This window comes from Melopsittacus undulatus, chromosome 1 (genome assembly GCF_012275295.1).
Source record: "Melopsittacus undulatus isolate bMelUnd1 chromosome 1, bMelUnd1.mat.Z, whole genome shotgun sequence".
NCBI lineage: Eukaryota > Metazoa > Chordata > Aves > Psittaciformes > Psittaculidae > Melopsittacus > Melopsittacus undulatus.
Genome location: NC_047527.1, coordinates 37,983,493 through 38,006,456, shown reverse-complemented (window position 1 = coordinate 38,006,456; position 22,964 = coordinate 37,983,493). Strand labels below are relative to the sequence as shown.

Sequence of the window (22,964 nt, the reverse complement as noted above, 5' to 3'; positions counted from 1 at the left end):
TTTGCTTTGTTTTCATGCATTCACACTTGAAATCACACTTACATTCAGCAGTCATCTGCCTTTCTAAGGGTTCAGATATCCTTTCCTTTTTACCTGGAAAGTAGTCACTGCTTCGTGAATGTCTGATGGTTTTAACTTACATGATAGAAAATGAACAATCTTGTATTTTGAAACTATGCAATAAAAAAAAACAGACTTTTAGCTGAGTTTTTAATGATTAGATGTGCTGTTTGTGTTGTCTGCTTTCATGAGAAAGTGACCAGTGGCGCTTAGTGAATATTTTAGCTAGAATTATTGGTCAGTGCAGGTCCTACCTTTGTGGAGAGGCTTTTTGGGGGGGTGTTTGTGTTTGGGGTTTTTTTCTTTTTGACCAGCCAGGATTTAAGCAGAGAAAATATGTTGCTTATAGTGAAAAAAGCAAAGAAATTATTGCAACTTAAAATGAGGCTGTGACTCTCATTACTTGCTCAACTGTTTGGAAGACATCTATCCTGTTAGCGTAGAAGGTTGAGAGCCTATTAGGTAATTCCAGCATTGACTATTTTCTTATTAAAATGTTGTTTAATTTATTTGGACCAGTCTATAGCTGCTACTGTCTTTCATTCTTCACTATATGCTGTTAGCCATATATCACATCAGAGATGTGACTTTTAATTGGGGAAGTAGAGGAAGATTGGTGAGAGCACTGTGACTGTAAAGGGCTATGGTCATTAAATTGAAGGCTAAACTTAAATCTGGAGAACTAGTACTACAATTTTGAGACAACTTAATATGAACAGCTCAAACATTAAGTAATTTCACACTTCAGATAAAAATGCAGAACTAAAATCATGCATAGTGGGAAACAGTTTTTTCACTGTAAGTTTAGATGATGGGTTTGTTTGCATACAAACTGCATTAGAAACTTGGTTACTTCTCTTCTGAAAGAGCATGTGCTCAGGAAGTTAGGCGAGTGCTAGGTTCCACACACAGCACATCTCCTTCATTGCAAGCGACAGTCCCTAACCCAAACCTGCAAATTGGGATGGAGTCAGCTGGGCAGAAATAAGGTGTGTTTAATTAAACAAACCCCTTACCCTATTTTAATTTGTTTCTCTGGTTATAGTAGCACGCCCAAGCTACTGTTACTGGTGTTATTAGTGACTGACTCTTGCCTGAATTTTATTGGAAGCCCGTCAGCTGAAAAACAGTAAACGGAGCAGTGCTATTCAAATCTGTGCTTAATGCTTGCAGCCTTGTTTCTGGGGATGCTGTGTTAGCTTGTCTGTATAGCAGGTAGCAAAGAGAATTCTTCTGTGGAGATTTCTGGTACTTCTGTGGCAAAGATTGATTAGTGCTTTGAGAGAGTAGAGCATGCTTGTCTTTAGAAATGGTTCTTTCAGTAGGCTTGATTTATGTAACATGTGAAAATTCCTACCTGTTCATAATTCTTGGGCTGTGAATAGGTTAGCTGATGAGCGAGATCCTCTACTTGGCTCAAGTGTGGTGCTGCCCAGATTACATCACTGGTTGAGAGGCAACAGTATCTACACTGTGCTTTTCATCATTTTCAAGCAAAGAGGCTGGTCAGATGGAGAGTCTCAGTCCACACTGATGTCCAGCTTTGTGAGCTCCTGATGGCAGCAGTCCTCAGCAGGGGTAGCAGTGGCAGAAGGCCTTGAGCAATCTTTAGTCACTGGGGGGATCTTCACGACAACAGAGTGGTCTGCTCTGGAGTAGTCTTGCTACTAAAAGCTTGTTTTGGTGAAAGAGAATGCTTCTCAACCTTGTTGTTGAACTTTCTTACGGTGTGCTTTAATATTACTGGTGGCTTCTGCTTAATGTAAAGACAATGAAATAAAAAGAAACAGGTATCAGAGATAGGAAGATGGCTCAGGAATTTACCCCCAAGTGATTTAGAAACGTAAGTGTTAATATCCCCCAGCTGAGCACTGAAGAGATTTAAGACTGTGGTTTTAAAGGTGACACTCAAATGCTATTTTAAGAGGAGTGATAAATGCTTGTGCTTTTCCTCTTGCCCTCTGCTTCATGCTGTAGAAGGTCCTCTTGACAATGGCTACAAGAAGTGTAATAAATGTGCTGATATTTTCTCCCTAAAACTTGTCTGGGACAAATTGCCTTCAGTTAAAATAGTCTGGCCTGGCATTTTGCACCCAAAGTGACTGAAAGCATCTGTCCTCTGCAACAAAATGCAAGATATGGAAGTACACACTTGTAAATCTTCTCTTTGGTCACCGATTAAGAAAAAATTGGTATCTGTAAAAACAAGCACTACTAAATTGCAACAAAGATGGAAAACCAGTGTTTATTTGCGACATGGACGGGCTTCCTTGACTATTATCTTTAAAGTTTATTTCGAGATATAACACAGAACATTTAAAATTCTGATCTTAAGAGAAAAGAGAGCATTAGACTAGTTCTGTTCATAAGAAGTAGGTCCAGATAAAATCTTTCAAGTTGTTGCGGGGAGAGGATGGGGGACACATTTCAGAATGTGTGAATCTTCTCTGGGAAAAGCCTAAACAGGAACTTCTTGAATCTACTCTGTTACTGTGTGTTGCTTTTTCCTTTTTTCCCCAAGCCCAAGTGTGTACCCTGTTAGGTTAGCATTTTATCATTTAAGTTCTTTCACCAGTACTAATTCTCCTTCAGAGTTACAATTCTGGACAGAACAAAACTTCAGTGAGGTCTTCGTAAGTGCTGTAGTTGCAGTTAGCATGATTACCTGAAGATGAATAATAGGCTCCAGTGATAGGGTTCCCTGTTATCATCATGAGAGAAATTAGGGTATGGATTGAGAAATCTCCCCCCATCACAGAATGAAGCTTTTGAATTTAGTTTACTTACACAAATTGAGCATACAGTTTTACTGAAATGAGAAGTAGCATCTTTTTCTGTTTGCAACTTCATTAAACTGAGATAAATTGTGTGTTAAAAAAAGTAATAATATTTCCTAAATGCTAAGTCTCGGAGTTTGGTGTGTTTTAAAGGGTCATTTGTGTGCAGTTGAAAAATCTGTTGTCCATATAACTACCTTTAGTCCGTCATAGGACTTGGTGCTTCTGCTTGCTCATCTGATTACGCAGCTCAGGGGAATAAGGTTAAGGACATGCTGTTGGTAACTGGAGCGTTTTCAGGGCTTTAGTTCAGCAGATGGGCTGCTTGGCTATATTCATACATCTGCCTACCTGCTGTGGCAGCTGCTGCTGCTGCATGTTGTGTTCTTTTGTTCTGTTCTACCCAAGAAAGGAGCACTAGGAAGTGTAGTGAATGGATTAATTTAAGGTTAAGGCTAGTGTTTTGCTTGCTTCCTAACTCTCTATCACAATAAAGCTTCTGATAAAGCTAATGAATCCTCCGTAAAGTGAAATAGATTTTTAAGATGTATTTCAGGGGCTGAAACTAGCTAGCATTTTCTAAAAAATAGCCAAGTGTGGGGTTTATATATTGCCTGATGTTATTTATTTCAATATCTCCCTCTCTTTCTCTCCCTTCCCCCGCTTTTTCTAGGAGCAGTAACCAGACTTTGCCTGACACTGCGTGGTCCAAAAGAATTAAGGAAATATGGAATGACATGAAGGAGATTAGTTGAGGATTAAAGGCTTTGAGGACAAAACACCTCGCCGAGGTGAAGCACAGACTAGCATTCTAGTTGTAGCTCCGAGGAGCTGTGTGCTGAAAAAAAGATGGCAGATCCAGGAATGATGAGTCTGTTTGGAGAAGATGGAAATATTTTCAGTGAAGGGTTGGAAGGTCTTGGAGAATGTGGGTATCCTGAAAATACAGTGAATCCTATGGGGCAGCAAATGCCCATGGATCAAGGATTTCCCTCTTTGCAGTCATCTCTTCATCATCCCCCTGCAAATCAAAATCAAGCCAAGTTGACCCATTTTGATCACTATAATCAATACGAACAGCAAAAAATGCACCTGATGGATCAGCCGAACAGGATGATAAGCAATGCCCCTGGGAATGGTATAGCATCTCCTCATTCACAGTATCACAACCCTCCAGTTCCTCAGGTTTCTCACGGCAGTGGTGCTGGTGGTCAGATGGGAGTCTATCCCAGCATGCAGAATGAAAGACACGGGCAACCCTTCGTAGACAGTGGCTCCATGTGGGGCCCACGGGCAGTTCAAGTGCCAGACCAGATACGAGCACCATACCAGCAGCAACAGCAGCAGCAACCACAACCGACACAGCCACCGCAGGCACCCTCTGGCCCCCCTGGGCAGGGCCATCCTCAGCACATGCAGCAGATGGGAAACTACATGGCTCGCGGTGATTTTTCAATGCAGCAGCATGGGCAGCAGCAACAGCAGAGGATGAACCAGTTTTCTCAAGGCCAAGAAGGCCTCAATCAGGGAAACCCTTTCATTGCCACCTCAGGACCTGGCCACTTGTCTCATGTGCCCCAGCAGAATCCCAGTATGGCACCTTCTTTGCGACACTCAGTCCAGCAATTTCACCACCATCCCCCCGCTGCTCTCCATGGAGAATCAGTAGCCCACAGTCCCAGATTCTCCCCTAATCCTCCCCAGCAGGGTGCTGTTAGGCCGCAAACACTTAATTTTAGTTCTCGGAGCCAGACGGTACCCTCACCTACTATAAACAACTCAGGGCAGTATTCTCGATATCCTTACAGTAACCTTAATCAGGGATTAGTTAATAATACAGGGATGAATCAGAATTTAGGCCTTACAAATAACACTCCAATGAATCAATCTGTACCAAGATACCCAAATGCTGTCGGATTTCCATCAAACAGTGGTCAAGGACTAATGCACCAGCAGCCCATCCACCCTAGTGGCTCACTTAACCAAATGAACACACAAACTATGCACCCTTCACAGCCTCAGGGAACTTATGCCTCTCCACCTCCCATGTCACCTATGAAAGCAATGAGTAATCCAGCAGGTACACCTCCTCCACAGGTTAGACCTGGTAGTGCTGGAATACCAATGGAAGTTGGCAGTTATCCAAATATACCCCATCCTCAGCCGTCACACCAGCCCCCTGGTGCCATGGGAATTGGACAAAGGAATATGGGCCCCCGAAACATGCAACAGAATCGTCCATTTATGGGTATGTCTTCAACACCACGGGAGATGGGTGGGCACATGAGACCAAATGGTTGTCCAGGTGTTGGCCTTGCAGATCCACAAGCAATACAAGAGCGACTAATATCTGGCCAGCAGCTCCCTAGTCAACAGCAGTCTTTTCAACAGCAAATGCCAACCTGTCCTCCCATGCAGCCTCATCCAGGGATGCATCATCAGTCTTCACCACCCCCACATCCTCATCATCAGCCTTGGGCACAGCTTCACCAGTCACCACAAAACACACCACAAAAAGTGCCTGTCCTTCAGGTAAGCTACTTCCAATGAGTAGAAAACGTTTTATATTACTGTAAATGCATTTCAGGATGTTCTTGTTTGACTCCTATGTTTGTTGCTGGTTATGTGGCTTGCTTGGTGCACAGAAGCTGAAGGTAAAATGAAGTTCAGGTAGCTTGCTAATGTTCTTACAGTAATTTTTACAGGATAACATTATGGAGAGACCAAAATGTGATACAGCAACAAGACAAGCTGAATAGCTGGGTTTTTTTTTCGTGTTGGTTCCTTTGAGGGGAAAATGGAAAGCATGTGTGAGAATTGTCATTTAAACTATTAATTTTTGTATTTGCAACTTGGAGAAAGAAGTGTGAGTTATAACGTGTTTGTTTTGGCCAAGCTCAGGGTTTTCTTTAAATCCTAAGGGAATGTTTTGTGGTTTTAAGTTAGAGCTGAGATTTTAACTTGTGAAAAAATTTCAGCACTAAGTAATGCAACTGAGAAGTGATGGGGCAACAGTTTATGCAAGGAGAAGACAGCAGATGTGAATCATGGTCTGAAATCGAATCTTGAGGCTTAAATGAAATCTCAAATAGGATAGAAGTTTTATTTTCCTGAGTCTCTGGTCTTCTGGGTTATGAGGAAAACGTATTGCTTCCACATCATTTTTCAATTAAAAGCTAGAAGTGGTAAAACATCTTGATCCTCTGCAGCTTAGCAGGTTTGACTGCATGCTAGTATGTTAAGCTTCAGCTGAGAAAGTGTCTTCTGGGATCTTCACATTTGCCATTGCTTGTCTCTGGCTCTATTAGTCATCATTCAGAGTTTTTGGTACTGAATGAATAGGTGGTCAAGATATCAGAGGTTTAAGTTCATTATTTTTTTTAACCCAGTCAGTAATTAATGCCAAGTAGCTCTGCCCATAAATATTTGGAGACAATTGTTGGAATGCAGTCATAATGATACGATGCTACAATAAGCTTAATAAATCATAAAAACAGCTGTCCCAGGCAGCGTCCCAGGCCTGTGCGGGAAGCAGCTGCTCGGCAGTCCCCTCCACTACTGCCTGCCGGCTGCTCCTGTTAGCCGCGCCGCACAGCGTGAGCTGGCTCTGGGAATCAGATGGATGTACTGCAGAAAGGCAGCTGACAAGGAGTGCTACATCGAGCAGCTCAGCAGCTGGGAGAGGCTTCCACATTCCCCCTGGAAAACAGGAGGGGGGAGTGCTGGAGGTGCCATAGGGTTGGGAAGCTCTGGGGAAGAGAGGTCAGGGACTGAGCTGGGCAAGGGGAAGGACACTGTCTTCCTGTGAGGGAGGAGGAAGCTCTCCTCTTGAAGGGGCAAAGACTTTCTCTCCCTGCCCCCCTCACAACTGGTGTGAAATTTTATACCTATGTTGGCCCTTCTTCTCACCGCATCTCCAGCACAGGCTTTGTTTGGAGAACCTAAATTACAGTTCTCACATGCATGTGGAGTTGTGTGTTCCTCCTTGAGAGAGCAGTCCTTGACAATGCCTCTTGTGTTACCAGCTGTGCGGGTAAGCAGGATGAAAAAAGGAGCAAACTCAAAACTACACAAAAAAACCCCAGGAGGATGAGTAGGTATTTGGAAAGGGGGTAATGTCAGCATGGAGAGATCAGTACTGGAAGACTGAGGTTTAGAAAATGTAGTACAAGATGTTGTTCTTAACCTGAAACACATCTAGCAGGAAAAGCTTGAAGGAAAATTGTAGAAATGGTAACATAAGGCCTCTAAAATGGTGTCAATGACACCAGTGATGGGGGGCTGTGTGGAAAGAGAAGGCTTCGGATTGACTGTGCCCTAAAGCGGTGCTGTTCTTCACTGGCATTAATTCCTTGTTTTCATTTGACCATCCAGTAAACCTAGTTTTTGGCAGCAAGAGGTGGTTTGGGAAAAGTTTTCCTTGTAGAATGGACAGGCTTGTTAAACGTTCTTGGTACATTTCCCTTTAATCAGTGAAGAAGTAAAACATAGGCAGCTCAACACTTAAATGAGCTGTGCAACCTATTCCAAAGTTCTGAACTGCAGATGGATAGCTTGAACAAAGGTAAGTGCCGAAACTAAATAATTAGAGGAAAACCACATGATAACTCAAGTTATTTGATTAAAATCAGTAATTCAAACAGTTGTAGCTAGCCAAGTAATGTCTCTGTTAGCCTACCTCAGTTAAGGTTTTATTTGGTAACAGTTATTGTTAACATACCTTCCCATTAAGTAATTAGCTTGAGACCTGACTGTAGCAATGAAAGTCTTGACAGGCAGGCATTTCCCCCTTGAACACTGTTTGGATGAAATAAATATTGTTCAAGTCAATGAAAACTCAACTCCTCCCCAGCCCCTGGGGAAAATGCAGATGTGCTGAACCCCTGCACTTCAGGCTGAATACAGAATTTGCAGCTCTCCTGTCTGCGTCGTGGTTTTCCCTTCATGTCAGTTGGCAGAAAACTGTTCACTGAAGAACAGTTATTTAAATGACTGGTTTGTTTTTATTTGTGTAAAATGAATCAACAAAATAAATATAGTCAGTAAAATGGAAACCACTCTGTACTTTTAAATCAACAGAAGCCAACTTAGTAATTATTTTTTGGTGATTTGAAGCTAGCCTTATCATGGGAAGGCTGTAATACTTGTGGTTAACCAAATTACTGTTTTGTTTTTAGATGTGTTGGAAGGAAAGCGAAGTTCTTATGCTTTTAACTTGAAAGAAATTGCCATGTCGGTTCTATGCCTTGGTTTTGTTTTTTTTTTGTATGCAAAACTGCACATTATTTTGGCTTGGAGACAGAGCTCTGGTGATTGACAATTCAGCTTGTTTAGGTTAATAGCTGAAAACTAGACATGGTTATTAGGACCTCCTTAGCAGTGAGGTGCTGGCTTCAGCACAATTTGATAGATGTCATAAGAACCACTGTAGCACTGGGGCAGTGTGCTTGGTGTTTGAGGCCACCTCTGGAAACATTCTTCAGCGAAGGCTTTTGGAAGAGCTTCATGGCCATAGGGTGGGAAGGTGGGTTCTGCTGTAGCAGGGTAATTGGCCACAGGCAAGGAGTAGCTTGCTTGTTTTCGCAGTGGAGGCATCTGTGTTGGGCTTGTGCTCTCCAAAATACTCATAAATGATCTGGAGAAGCGTGAAAAATCAGATGGTGAAGTTTGTGCTGCTGTTAACACACTCAAAGCTGAATTGCAAGAGCCTGATGGTAATGAAACTAAATAATCAGAAATAAAATAGGAATGTCAATCACTTGGTTGTAAGCTGTGTAAATTGAGATAGGGCCGGGAAGATTTAGGTTGGAGATGAGGAAAAGCTCTTTCAATGAAAGTGTTGTCATGCACAAGAACAGGCTGCCCAGGGAAGTGATGGAGTCCCCATCCCTGGAGGTGTTTAGATGTGTAGACGTGGTGCCTAACGACATGGTTTACTGTTGGCCTTGGCGGTGTTACGTTAACAGTCAGACTTGATGATCTTGAGGGTCTTTTCCAACCTAAAAAAGTCTATGATCCTATGTTGCTACATGTATGTGTAGTATGTCAGTGTGGCAAATGCTGTGCAGCTCTGGGGTCCCTTCCTCACGCCTCAGAAAATACAGCAGTACTTGAAAAAGCACATAAGTGGGTGATTTTGGGGGCAAGGCTGCAAGAGAGATGGTGAGAGCCCCTAGAATTGTGAGTGATATGAGTGCATGAAGAAGTTGAATGTGGTTGTCACCTGTTTTGCGTACTGTAATTCTTTTCAGGTATTCAGCACATTACCAGGTGGTGAGCTCAGAACTGCAAAGTAAGATGCTGATGGCTGAGATGTTGTGCAGAAAAATGCATCATCGTTTGATAAACATGAAGGCACCACATTTGGCTCAGCAGATCTGTGCTGTAAATAAGTGGCTGAGGATTTGTTACTGGGCACACCTACTACGTGCATGTCCCATTCTTGTACCTTTCCACAGTCCTCTATCAGGGAGGGGATATCAGGTTAGACAGGCCTCCAGGGGGTCTAATGCTAGGCTGTTGCTCTTATCTATCATTATTTTCAGAGAGCTGTGTTAGTGACAGAGCAAGCGTAGTTTTCCCTTCCAAAAATAGGCTATCCTGGGTGTGTTGTTATACATAACTTCTGATTTACCCACAGCTACTGTGTGGGCTGAAGTTTTGAGTCCTGTTCAGTAATCATGTTCCACAAATGCCATCTACATTATTTATAGTCAAACGTAGGAATACTTAAATGACAAACAGTTATGGTACAACCTCCGTGCGTGACTAAATGGTTATGGCCACCAACAGTGTTGAAGGATGCTGAGCTACAGTGTCCAGCTTCTTGTGGAGAAGGAATTCATTTTGTGTGTATTACTGGTTCACTGCCAGGTTTACTCTGCTGGCCTTACTCTGTGGGCATGTGACTTTGCTTTAAATCATAACTCATAGCCGTGTTTGGTATGAACACATTCCTTTGAAATTTCCTGCCCTTCCTCCCTCGAAGGGGAAGAGGCAGGGAAAGTCCTGCTGAGTCACCAGCTGGGTCACCCCTGTCACAGGCTCTTCTGTGCTTTCAAACCCTGCCTTGCTGCCTCAGTTTAATTTATGGTTCGATATACCTGAGTGGAGAGGGATATTAATGAAAACTACTATCAGCTTGAAGTGGTTTGATACAATATTCTAACCTGGCAGAGAGTCCAGGTTAAGTCAGTTACTGCTGGCACACTGAAGTGAAATTGACTTTGTTCTTAGTATTTAATTTTTTAAATGCCTAAGAGTAGTAGGAAGAGACTGACTACTTACTTACTTTCTTACTGTCTTTGCATAACCAATTATCCTTCAATGCATGTTCTATAATTTTATTTGATAAGAAATTATTTTGGGTGGTTAGGATTTTCCCCATAAATTATTTATGAGCAGTGCCCCACAGCTCCAGAGAGAACTCTTAGCTGTTTCATCGTTGAGTGTTCAGCTTTTTGTGTATATTCCTGTCAATAAGTAGAACAACTCAAATTAAAAACAAAAACAAAACACACAAACCCACCAGCCAACCAAACAAAACAACTTCTAAACACTATGGCATTCTTTTTGTTTTGATACAGAGGCTATTTCACATCACTGCTAGCTGGTCTTTTGGGGTACCGTATGTGCAAGTTCAGCAAAATCTCAGGGCTGCCCCTGGAAATTCTGTTTTCCCTTTTCAAGTGTTCATAGGCCAGCAAACCAGTGTATGTTGGCAAGATTGTTAGAGGTGCCAGACCAAATGGACTGGAAGAAACGCTAATGCTGAACCTTGACTGGTTGAAATTGTATATTATTTTTATATCTAGATAAGCATATGTGTCTGTGTTTATGTAAATTCTGTGTAAAAAAAACCAGACCAAATTAGAAATTACAGAGAATGATGAAAGAAAAGCTAAGAAGAAAATCCACAGTATTAATCTAATAGTAAAAGCTGATAATAGTAATTTTTTTCTTAAAAGTTTACAGGCTTCTGTTGTGTTTTGTTGAGGCTCTGAAGAGCTTGTGTATGTGAGCAATGTATGCAGTGGGTTAATGGTTTGAAGAAGACTATTGAAGCTACCTTTGGTTCAGAGTATTGGAGTTATTTCACCTCTGTGGAATAGACTGGTCTGTTATGCTGATAACATAATCCATCTGTGAGCTAATTCACATGCAGATCTCAAAGGATATAATAATGAATATGAAATACTTTGTCTAACAAGTTTGTATTCTGAAGTTCTTCAGATATATTCCAGTCTAACAGTTTAATATTAAACATATCTAAAGGCTTATTTCTTCCTCATCCTTAAGAAGGCTGTATGTGCTTTTGTAAATAAGGGATTCCAGTGATTCTGCAGTGCAAAGGCCTTTAGGCCAGAGACTTGTTTTGAGGTGGTTTTGCTGTGGATTTTTTGGACATTATTACTGTCAAGGAGGTACAAGCAACTTCCAAGAATGCTTCTTTCCTCAGGTGCCATGATTTGACTGTGATGAAAATAATTGTGCCATTAAGTTATCTCCTGGAGTTTTGGGTAAAGCCAGTTTGCAGCAGTAGCATAAAAAGACAAGTCTGCATCAGCGTACTGATTTTGTAGGCTTAAGAGTTACCACACTTATTCTTCAGCATAAAGATTTTGAAAGTTTCTATGATTTGTTGGTGACTTGGATGTTTTTTTTTTCTTGAAATCATCAGTATTATCTGAGGAATCACTTAACTATAGAAATATGTTTAACTTTACATTACTGTTCAGTTACTTGGTACAGTATTCTCATCTGCTGATAGTGAGTTCCAGTGGGATTTGGCAACCATCTCATCTTCCCATGACTGAACACATTCTCCTATTTTATATTTATTTGGACAAATTTGAATCTGTTGTTGCAGAGCAGCTTTTTTTTCATGACTGAAAGCTGATAGGCTAATACAAACTCTTATGTGTGTATCATCTTTAGCCTGCGTAATTACAAGGGTGGAAAATTGGGGCAAATGAAAGAAGAAACGCTTGATTATTTTTTCTACATTTATTTTCTATTTCTTTAACTACATCAGCAATCTTAATAAGGAACAAGTTCCAGGAAAAGTAATAATTTCCTGCCTTTTTATTATGGATCCTCCTCCTTGTCTTCTGTCCTGCTCTTACATGTGGAATTTGAGGCCTCCATTTGGTTTAAACTAATCTGCCCTTGCTTATATCCTGAATGCAAGTGTCACAAACTTGTAGAAGTGTCCTTTCTTGTTTCCTCCCCAGACAGTAAATGGCTCAGTTCCTACTATGCTGGGACACCATCTCTTCAAAGTTTGATTTATTTAACTGTTGTGTGTATTGGTTTTCTCCCTCATTTCAGTAACCCACTGCTTTTCACTTCTGAATTTTTAGATTTGAGTTATAATGAAAGAGCTGATGACAGAACAGCTATGAAACTAAAATGCTGGCATGGTAGTTTGAAAAATCAGAATTGGCGGAGTATGCCTCCTGTTCCCTTACTGTCTTTGAGAGCTTTCCTTTCTAGGTATCAGTGTTCTTCTAATTGGATAGACATACACAAGTGGTAATGTGGTCTAGATTTTGGGAACAAATTGCTGTTCTGTTTCTTTTCTTTAGAGATGCCATCTATAAATATTTGGTACCTTCTTTTGTCCACAGAGTTATCAAATTTGGTAGCTAAGGAGCAAGATTAACACCCTTGAATTTTTCATGGTGGTTAAAGCACCTGTCTATATAGATCTTCCTTTGTTTGCAGGTGTGGTTTAAGATGGTGAAGCTGCTTCTTGGGAGCTGGCAGGAGCAGAGTGGAAAGCGTGGACAGGAAGCAGCAATGAGGGAGGAGGCAGCGACAGGTTGAGCTGAGCAGATGGAGCAGTGCTGAGCAGTAGGAACAAGAGGAAATGGCCAGTGTCTGAGTTAAAATGGAGACAGAGAAGTTTAGGGAGTCACCCCACCTCTCCGGCACCAGCTGCTTGAGTCACCTCCGCTTAAGCCCTTGCCGGAAGTAGCCAATTGGCACAGTGGTGCCTGTTCCTGCTCTACATGCTGCTTCAGGGTGCACCTTTGAGTCACCATGCTGTGGGCAGACAGTCCACTGACAGCTTCCCAGCATCACTGTGTGAACTCAGTAACTCTCTATATCTAATCTGCTTAAAAAAAATAATCCATGCAAATGAAGGTGGCTGAGGTCTGGGGTACAGAACCTGAGCTCTGTCCTTGCACCAGCATGCCCTGTCGTTTGGTGAACTGGTTTACCTGGCCAGCTCACTTCTGGCCAGGTCACGCATCTTTTCACTGTACAACTACAGTATTACCCAGGATGGCGATGTGGGAGTGGGAATGCTTGGTGGGAGAAAATGGGGACTGCCTCTTCTCTGGCAGTGAGCTTTCAGGCCCTTTAATACCCTCACATAGCTCAAGGTTCTATATCATAGCCCTTGAGTCCTTCCTCAAACACTGAGAAATTAAGACTTCCATTAGAAGTCAGAGCTTACTCTTGTTTCATTGAGTTAGTGACAAATTGGTCACATTCCAACTTATCCCCAAATTTTTTTAGCTCACCTCTTGATCCTTTTTCCACACAAATATAAATGAATTATTTGATTTTAGATGTGTTTTTCTTTTGGGTTTTTTTAGTTTTTTTTTTCTCTTCTAACTAACTATTTGCAGGTATTTTGTAACTGAAGAGATAAAAGAGCATCCCCTTTCTAGCAAAGAGAGGTTGGCATAATTTTTTTAGGCATGCATTCAAATGAGGGAAGATGCCTCCAGTACCTGTCAATGAGTTGTTTTCCTTGAGCACTCAATGGGATTTTTTTCTTCAACATAAGAGAATAGTTCAGAAGCATGAAAAGTTAGAAATAAAAAGACTAACTTCTTAGTCTTCTTTATGAAGAGACAGAACTGAGAGGTAGGATGGCTTAGTGATGTGAGTGTGGGTTTGATCTATAAACTCTGGAATTTGCATTCTTTCTGATTTTACTGACCTTGATATTATCCTATTTAGTTAGAATTTTCTCAGTTACTGGGCAAGGTTGGTAATAGGGTTGCCTCTGTTTATGAAGAGGAACATGTAGAAGATGGGCATAAATTTGTAATTTATTCAAAATCCAAATTCATAAACCTCCAGATTTCAGTTCTTACTTGGAGGTCTGTTACTGCTAAACACGCCCCCTCTCTGCTCTCCTCATCACTCCTTCCAGTATTGCTCTCAAGAGTTCAGCTCAAGAAAATGAAAATGACTGGTCCAACAGTTCATAGCAGAAATCCCACTTCTTTGTATAGAAACTTGGTAATTGTGAGGTCTAACCTGAGAGTCGTGCAGTTACACAAGATGTTCAAGAAAACAAGTGGATCTCTCTCCGATCTTCCACTGTCTGGGAGGAATCTTTGTTCGTTTGCTTCTGTTGTTCCATCACCTGTTCATCCCTGAATCAGTACCAAGGACCTGGCTGCATCTCCCTCCTGTACTCCTTCCTCCTCCTTTATTGTACTAGCCAAGCTTAGGAGACAGCAGGTAATGTATTATGCTAAACAAGCGCAAAACCTATGAACTTCTGGTAGTTGGCTCATACTGCATAGGTTGCTGTAGTATAAATTCAGTGTCAAGAAATCTGAACTTCTGGAGCTTGGTAGGTTTCTGTGGAATACTGATCTTTTATTTTTGGAAAAATTACAAATATTTGTCTTTAGGAGTGCAACACTTACTGTTCAGTATACAGCACCAAATGTATGTGTGCTATATTGACATAACATGTTGAAGGGAGTGCCAAACTCTTCAATTTCATCTTTCACTTTCCTGTATTTTTTTAAATGTAAACTCTTGTTATTTTAATCAGGATGGAAATTTTCCTGTGTAAGGCAAGATTTCCTAATGGGAATATATACCCACCTACAGCAGACTTCTTTCTTAAAACAGACTGACTAATCAGTTGAATCAGAAAAACATCAGGCAATTTTAATTGCACTAATTAAATTGTGTTTTATTATGTCTCTGTGATGCCCACAACCAAAAGAACATTATGACAACAGTAACTGAGAAGTTAATACTTTTACAGATATTTGGATTTAGTGTTCCTGTAAGAAAAGAGAGAGGACTCATAACAAGCTTCATAACAAACTTCCTACTATCCAGTAGTCAATATCAACTGTTTTTTCCACTCTCTTTTTGCATCTCCTTTCTCTCCAGATGGCCCTCCGTCCACTTGCATTCTGGTACTTCATATCTTTTTTGGCCCTGAAAGACTCTGATAACTGTGATAATACTGTAATTTTCCTTACGTGCAAGTGCTGAATGATATGAAGTGCTTTATTTTATTTTTGGAAGAAATCTTTTTGTACCAGCCAGTTGTTTCTAAATATAGTGGGGGGCTTATAATATGCAGCACATGTCTGAATTTAAACCAACAGCTTACCATAAAGAGTTGACATCACAGTTTACTTCTACAGCTGTATATAGAATATATAGCCATTAAAACTAGTATGAAACTTTGGGCTTCGTAGTTATTACTTGTATTTCACTTGGTTAGTGGGATATTGCAGATGTTTACTGAGGCAAGCATTGTCTATTGTGGACATAGGGACAAACACCTACAATACTGGAAGACTACTTAATTCTAAGTTTCTGCTGTAGCCTCATTTGAAATACTTCAGAAAAACTTGTTGAAAACCAGGTAACTCTGTAAGTAAGGCATTGGACTGGGATTCAGGGAGCTTTTGCTGTCTGACACAGGTTGTTTCATGTTTGTATTGCTGTTGGGTGTGCTCACAAGGTGCTGTGCAGCAGCGGGGAGTGGGGCAGAGCAGAGTTATTCCTTCAGTTCCCAGTTGCACTGCACAGCAGCACTGAAAATGTAACTTGGAAACTGCTACTGGCAAGGAGGGGTAAGTTAAAAGGCTCGCTTTAGACACAGCTGTCTGGTTATAATACAATAGCACAATATAAAACAAAATTCAGACCTGATACTGCTGTAGACACATGTGATTTAAGACCTCCGTGTAGGAATTTTTACATTTTGCTACATATGGGTTGTGTAAAGCACTGCTGCAGCTAGGATACTAAAGATAAGGTATTTAATGTTTCATAGAATAGTATTAATCAAATTGGTTGGAGAACTGCATTATGATTTAGACATTATAATTAAGAGTTATCTCAATTGGTATTGTTAAACGAGGTGTTTGTCCACAGAAAAGGAAGTGTGGGGGTTTTGATTGGGTGTTTATCTTTCTTTTTTTCCTTCCCCTCCAGTTGTAATGGCACTTTCAGATTAAATTGTTAGTTCGATTACTAGAGGAGCTGGGAAAAGCCTACCTGTGACATGCCACAAATAACGTATTCAAAGGCTTCTTCATTTGTTGTTGTGACTAAAAATCCTAGAGTTCGAGAAGTATCTTGGGCTCTTTGACATAAATTGATCTTGGACAGCATATACAACATCAAAGGATTTTTAACAGGTCTGTAATTTTAAGCCCACTGTATCATGAAGTTAATGCAATACTGCAATGGAAAGGCCATTTGGAGAACTGCTGTCTTCCCACTCACTGCAAGAGAAGAATAGAGCTGATTACTGACAGTCTCTTTCAGTTTAGTATCTCGTGTTTATCCATTAAGATTTCTTTGAGTTGGTGGTTTCAACCTGTGGGCTGTATACCCCTGAAGACCCCTGCAGACTGCTTTTGAGTGGCCTGGGAAAGGTAACTAAGGAGAGCAGGTTTATGTGCTAAGCAATAACAATCATATAGGAAGTTTTTAAGGAGAATTACACTTACGCTACTAGAGGCTTACAGGTTAAAAAATAGGAAGAAATTTGATAGAACAGAATTCTGTGTTGTAATGTAAATCTTACTCCAGATGGATCTACTCAGGCTGGTGTCTAAAATGACAGTGGTTGCACCACAGTGAAGCAAAGTGTAGGGACCCCCTGTTCCAGCAAAGCGTACTGGGACCAGTACTGTTTATTATCTTCATCAGTGACATAGACACTGAGATTAAGTGCACCCTCAGGAAGCTTGCATATGACACCAAGCCGAGTGGTGTGTTTGACACACCTGAGGGACAGGATGCCATCCAAAGGAACTTGGACAAGCTCAAGAAGTGGGCCCATGTGAGCCTCTGGAGGTTTGCCAAAGGCAAGCTCTGATACCCGGGTCAGGGCAAGCCCTGGTATCTATACAGGCTGGAAGATGAAGGATTAAGAGCAGCCCTTTGGAAAAGGACTTGGTGATACTGGTGTATGAAAAGCCAAACATGAGCTGGCTTCAGTGTGTACTTGCAGCCCAGAAACCAGTCATATCCTGGGCTGCATCAAAAGGGGCATGACCAGCAGGTCGAAGGAGGTGATCGTGCCCTCTACGCTGCTCTCATGAGACCCCACCTGGAGAACCATGTCCAGCTCAGGGGCCCCCTAACACAGGAAAGGCATGGGCCTGTTAGAGTGAGTGCAGAGGAGGGTCACAAAGATGATCAGAGGCCTGGAGCACTTCTCCTGTGAGGAAAGGCTGAGGGAGTTGGGCTTTGCAGGCTGGAGAAGAGAAGGCTCCCAGGAGATCATTGCAGCCTTCCAGCTCCTTAAGGGGGCTTATAAGAATGATGGGGAGAAGTTTTTTAGCAGGGGCTGTTGCAACAGGAACAGGGGTAATGTTTTTAAACTAAAGGTGGGTAGTTTCAGACTAGGCACAGGGCATAAATTCCTTACAATGAAGGTGGTGAAACACTGGCATAGGTTACCCAGAGAGGCGGTAGATGCCCAGTCCTTGGGAACATTCAAGGCCAGGCTGGACAAGGCTTTGAGCAACCTGATCTAATTAAAGATGCCCCTGCTCATTGCAGGGGGTTGCACTAGATGACCTTTAAAGGTAACCAAACCATTCCATGATCTCTTTGAGAGGAGCAAGTTCTGTGAGTTCTGTGTTGGCTGGTCAAGATTCTGTATCCTCACCTCCCAGGTAACGGATTGTACAGTGGCACCTTTTTTTTTGAAAGGACATGGAAGGAATCTATACTAAAAATGTTACATTTGCCTTTGAATTCGAAGGCAACTGGGCAAAACAGCCTTTCTGTGGAGCTGCCAATCTTGTAGGGGAAAGCGACAGCATGAAACCACAGTTACCTGGGTTGTTCAACAGTTTGGTATTAGTAAGCCAGCTATAAAAAGATGGATTTAGCCAGTGATATATACCCTCCATGTCTGTTGACTTCCTCCATCATAAAGCCTTTCAGTAATTTGAGTTGCTGGGAATACGCTGGCAGGGCATTTCACAGGTTGGAAACATGCAGCCAGGTAATGTGCATGGGGTTACGTAGAGAGCCACAAACGTCCTCACTTTTCCTCCCCTGCCACAGCAGCCGAGTGCTCTGAGGGAACCTGGCCTTGACAAGAGTTAACCCCTTGATAAGCTTGTTCCTCAGCTTCTGCATGCTGCTACAATTGCCAGCTTGACTTCTGTGCATTTCTGTGTCTCAAAAACGCAAAAAGCCTTTGGGTGTACTATTCTGTTCTGCTTTGTCTATATCCAAAATAAAACCATTGCAGCTTCAGAAAGTAACTTTCTGCATGTAAAGGACTTTTAGTAGCTATATCTAATTGGATAATCAAAAATTTTTGTGCAGAACTCTGGGGACTAATACATAAAAGCAATATTAGCAGTGCACATGAAAATATCTACCTTCAGTCCTAGAAAACCACCAATTTATTTCTTGGAAGTCATAAACATAAAATTACTTACATTTTGATTAGCATATTTTCCTTTTGACTCAGGAACATATTCTTTGAGTTATGGATGCCAAAGAGGTAGCTGCTTGTATTTGTAAGGAAAACAAAGAAAATCTTGCCAAGGGAGCACATATTATACAAGAAAACCTGGGCTGTAGGTAGCTGAAGTATGATCTGCAGGTTGTCTTGCTCTTTCAGTGATTAACTGTGTAAGTCTGATACACTTACTAGTAGGTGTAAAAGCTAAAAAAACTCCTTCTGTTCTCTGTCTCTTTCTAGTGTCTCTGTACCAGCTTACCCCAAAACAAAGCACCCCTGTAAATCACCTCATTGCCTCATTGGGTGGGTATGGGAGAAGGAGTTCACATTGGTAATCATGTGGTCTGGAGAACATCAAAGCAGGCCAGGGACATTTTGAGGGAAGAATTTGTTCTATCTTCATTTATCCTCATTGATTCAGATCTTGTGTGTTAGGGCTGTTGTGTATAAGAAGCTTCTTGAGGAAGAATAAGTTTTCCAAGACAACATTAGAAAGAAGTGAAATTCTCTCAGGAACCTTTTGAGTTGCAATATTCCTGTTGCAAGTTAAGACACATGCAAAGCAATTGGATAGCAGCATCTCCTGAACTAACCCAGTCCTTACAAGTATATCCCCAAACCTTAAATAATGCAACTGTGTAAATGAACAACTGATGACCAGTAATTTTATAAGTAGCATATTTCTACTTTTCTCAAATCTCTGTCATCTGAAGTACTTGAAAATAAAAATGACTTCTGTATTGTTTCATGAAAATTGTCCAAACCAAAAAAGGACTGTGGCATCTTTTCTGTTACAAACAGCACTGTAGTACTTTGTATGTCATTCATTATATGAATGAAGACAGTTCCTAGTCAAAAAAGTTATAAATACAAACACTTGCAATCACAGAAGTTTTCCCTACGGTATCTGAGTAGTCATGTTCATAGCTATGATGATTTGTGGATGAGAACGAAGTAAGGTTTATAAAAGAGGTAATACCTAATAATTTTTTTTCAAATGATACTGGCCAGTGTAAATATAAAAGCTTTTTGGGTAACCAATCCCTTTTTTCAGGTTTGAAGGTAGAGCTTCTGTGACGAGAAGCGTGTCTTGCCAGCCCTATAGTTCTGCTTACTAGAGATTTCCTTCCCATAGAAAATGAAGCATAAGTAATTGTTCTATGCATATTTAACTAATTTCTGAAGTAATATGTTCCGTATTTGTCATACTCCAAATTACATTTGTTAAAAACGTTTATTTTTTTAATCTAAACAAGATCTCACTGTTGATTTTTACTGTCACCATGCATTAGGAGCAAAGTACTTGTAAAGATTGGCTGGGTCATTAAGTTGAGCCTCCAGTTCAACTGTAACCAACATGTAACTGTAATCAACATGTAACCATCTTATGAACTACTTCTCATAACCTTATCAAACTTCAATTTAAAGAGTACTTGGCTTTTGCTTTCACTACTCCTTTTTTATCTGAAATCTTACCCAAATCAGATTACTCTGAATGCTGGAATAGACATCTGACTTTTCCATCCTAACTTTATTAATCGCCAGTTTCATACCCAACTTGCTGTCTTGCCAATTTTACCCATCTTAATTCTTTCTCTTTCATGTAGTAGGATCTGACAATGCTTTTATAAATAGCAATCTATCTAAAGTAAGTTAAATTCCCTTTAGACTTCTCCTTCAAGATAATTTGTACCTTTGTCTGAGGTCTAATGGTTGATGATCAGAATTTTGTACAGTATTATACTATGGAACATATACTGCCCTGGGTTTGCTGGGAGCCATTGAGAGGCACTTCCAATGTTTTAATTTTGTTCTCCTCATTGTACATCACACAAGTTGTTTATAGACATCCTTTGTTTAAATACAAACTACTGTAGTCTTCGGCTACAGGCTTACCTTGTTTTATGTAAACATAAATAAATACCAAAAATAATGGGTAATAACTTCAGACAAAAATGACAAGTACTGAAGTATTTCAAGTTTGGAAATGTGTATGAAATACTAGTTAAATTTGTGAGGGCTTAATTCCTTTGACAGCATTTTGAAGTTGTAAGATGTCTACAAATTTCTGAACATCCCATTTAAAACTAGGATTCTGAGTAAGCACAAGCTGCTCTACTGCTGCCAGAGTTGCAGCAGCGTAATGCTTAAAGGACACCTACTTTGTGATAGCATGTAAAAACACTTAATTCCTCTTACTCATCTGCAGTCCTCTTCCCACAGCTTGAGCTCAGGGCTATAATGGAACCTATTAGAGAGAAAAGGTCTATGACTCAGCCATTGAGCCATGCAAACTCTTGGCTTCTTTAATTGGCACCATTAAATCTTTAGTAGTTTTTCTGTCATAAAATAAGTATCGTTGGTGTAAAATGCATCACTGCTGAGGATATATTGTACCTTTTGCCCTCTGATTTCCATGACTTGATCAACATTAGTTATTTAAAGGCTGGTTAATCAGAGAGACTTTTGTAGAATTAATGCTTTTCTGTAACTGTTTAGGAGTGTATCTAAAACAAAATATAAGGAAAGACATTGCACAAGTCGTTATGTTTTCAGGTTATTGTCCTTTTCTATTTAGAGGCAGGAGAAGGAAAAGAAAATCCTAGCTTCCCACTGTATTTCATTTGATCTTTGTAGAACATGTGGAATATGAGGACTGAGTATCTTCTACACAACAAGATGTAAAAAATTCTTGAGTATGTAACTAGGGAAGAACCTGCATGATTTAGTTGATGATTTATTTCTGTGGCAGGTTGGCTTTGGGTTTGGGGGTTTTATATATATAGGAAAGCAGACATGGAAACAGCTGCAGTTTGGGAATAGGACAGACATCAGTAGAGGAAATTTAAAGAACACAAGAGTTAAATGTTCAAATACATACATTTGTAAATACATGTGTATGTGAGAAAAAAAAAGTAGCTTCTAGTTCTACTTTTGCTGTCTCTGCACATACTTCATCTGACACCTTAGAGCTTTTCAGTGTCAGTGCCTCTGAAAGAGGGATGTGATGAGGACACCCAGAAAACTCTCAATTGTTCATTACCATCTGCAGAATCTGCCTTGTTTGTATCTACAGGTGGCAAGTCATCTTTGGTTATGTTTCCCTGTACCTTGTCAGTTTGTCCTGGGGTCAGCTGTAAGAGCTATTTCTTCTTAGTAGCTGGTGCAGTGCTGTGTTTTCAACTTTAAGGATCGAGAAACAACAAAATAAGTTACAGAAATTGCTAAACTATGTAATTTAGTACACATTTTATACAATTGTGTTTACAGAATGATAGCAAACTGCAAAGCTGGAAGTTCAGAAAGATGTGAAGTAGGACTGTTGCTATATGTTTCTTGTGCCTATGAAATCGGATATAATCTGTGTATGCAGACATATTTTTTATTGTTCCCTTCTACTTGCAGAAGATCAACTGTGATAGAAATAGCTGTTTCATTTGGCTTTGTTACATGAGGTATGGCCTGATAATTTATTTACTGTATATTATCCAGTAAACCCAATCTTGAACATCACTGAATCTCATGAAACAGATTGACTCTTTTACAGACACTGTCTCTCTCAGTATTTTGATAAATAATAAATAGCTAAATAAGCTTTTTTTTGTGGTAATTTTGAACATAACACAGGAAAACATCAACAACCACTAATTCATTCATCTTCTAAATTCTTCTACAATGCATATTCTCCGTTGTACATACGAGGAAACCAGGACAGCAGGAGGAGTTGCCTTAGGCCAGAATTATAGGTACAGGCTTTGGGGCTTTTTAGTGTGTGCTGCACAGAGCTGTATTGCCCTAATGCCAAAGCCAGCAGTTATCCAAGTAGGTAGTCTTTTGCAGTTGTGGTTGAGCACCTCTCAACAGGTCCTTTGCTGGAGGTCCATGTTGGGAAGAAATTAATATGTAATTCAAAAGGGAAAAAAAACCCAAACAAGACAAAAACAAACTAGATCCCTTCTGGAAAAAAAAAATTGAAAAACACTGCAGTGAGTTGAGGCTGGTAGAAAAAAAGACAAGAAATTATCTTGCCTGACATTCACTGCTTTCATTACAGACAATCTCCTTGCAGTCTTCCCTTTTCTGTGCTGTTTTCAAGGTAACATGAGTCTTCTCTTCAGGATAATATCTTAGTCAGACCTGATTTAATCTAGAAGTCTTACCCGTTCTATATGCTAAATGAGGCAGCAATTCTGGAAGTAACAAGGGAGGTCACCATGTATGTTAGAGATACTATTGTAAAAAGTTAAGTACTAGGAAGTAAAATTTGTTTCATAAGTGACACTAGCAACATTTATTCTTTGTTTTTGACTATTTGAATTACTTAATAATTTACTATTAAAAAAAAGGTGTTATAGTAGTTTTTTCCTAGGGTTATGGTGAACTGTAATTCTTTGTCCAAGGCAACA

At 40.4% G+C, this 22,964-nt stretch overlaps 1 protein-coding gene across 3 annotated transcripts in view; it reads left to right on the top strand.

Moving 5' to 3' along the window:
- The first annotated feature begins 3,510 nt into the window (after window positions 1-3,510).
- CHD7 (chromodomain helicase DNA binding protein 7) overlaps window positions 3,511-22,964 on the top strand; it is an 89,401-nt gene continuing 69,947 nt past the window's right edge. For 2 of the 3 annotated variants that reach the window (XM_005152518.4, XM_031052060.2), the window contains exon 1: window positions 3,511-5,369. In XM_005152518.4, the coding sequence (XP_005152575.2) occupies window positions 3,687-5,369 (1,683 nt within the window). In that variant the 5' untranslated portion in view covers window positions 3,511-3,686. The remainder of the gene's footprint in view (window positions 5,370-22,964) is intronic. The other variant, XM_031052061.2, reaches the window with a different exon arrangement.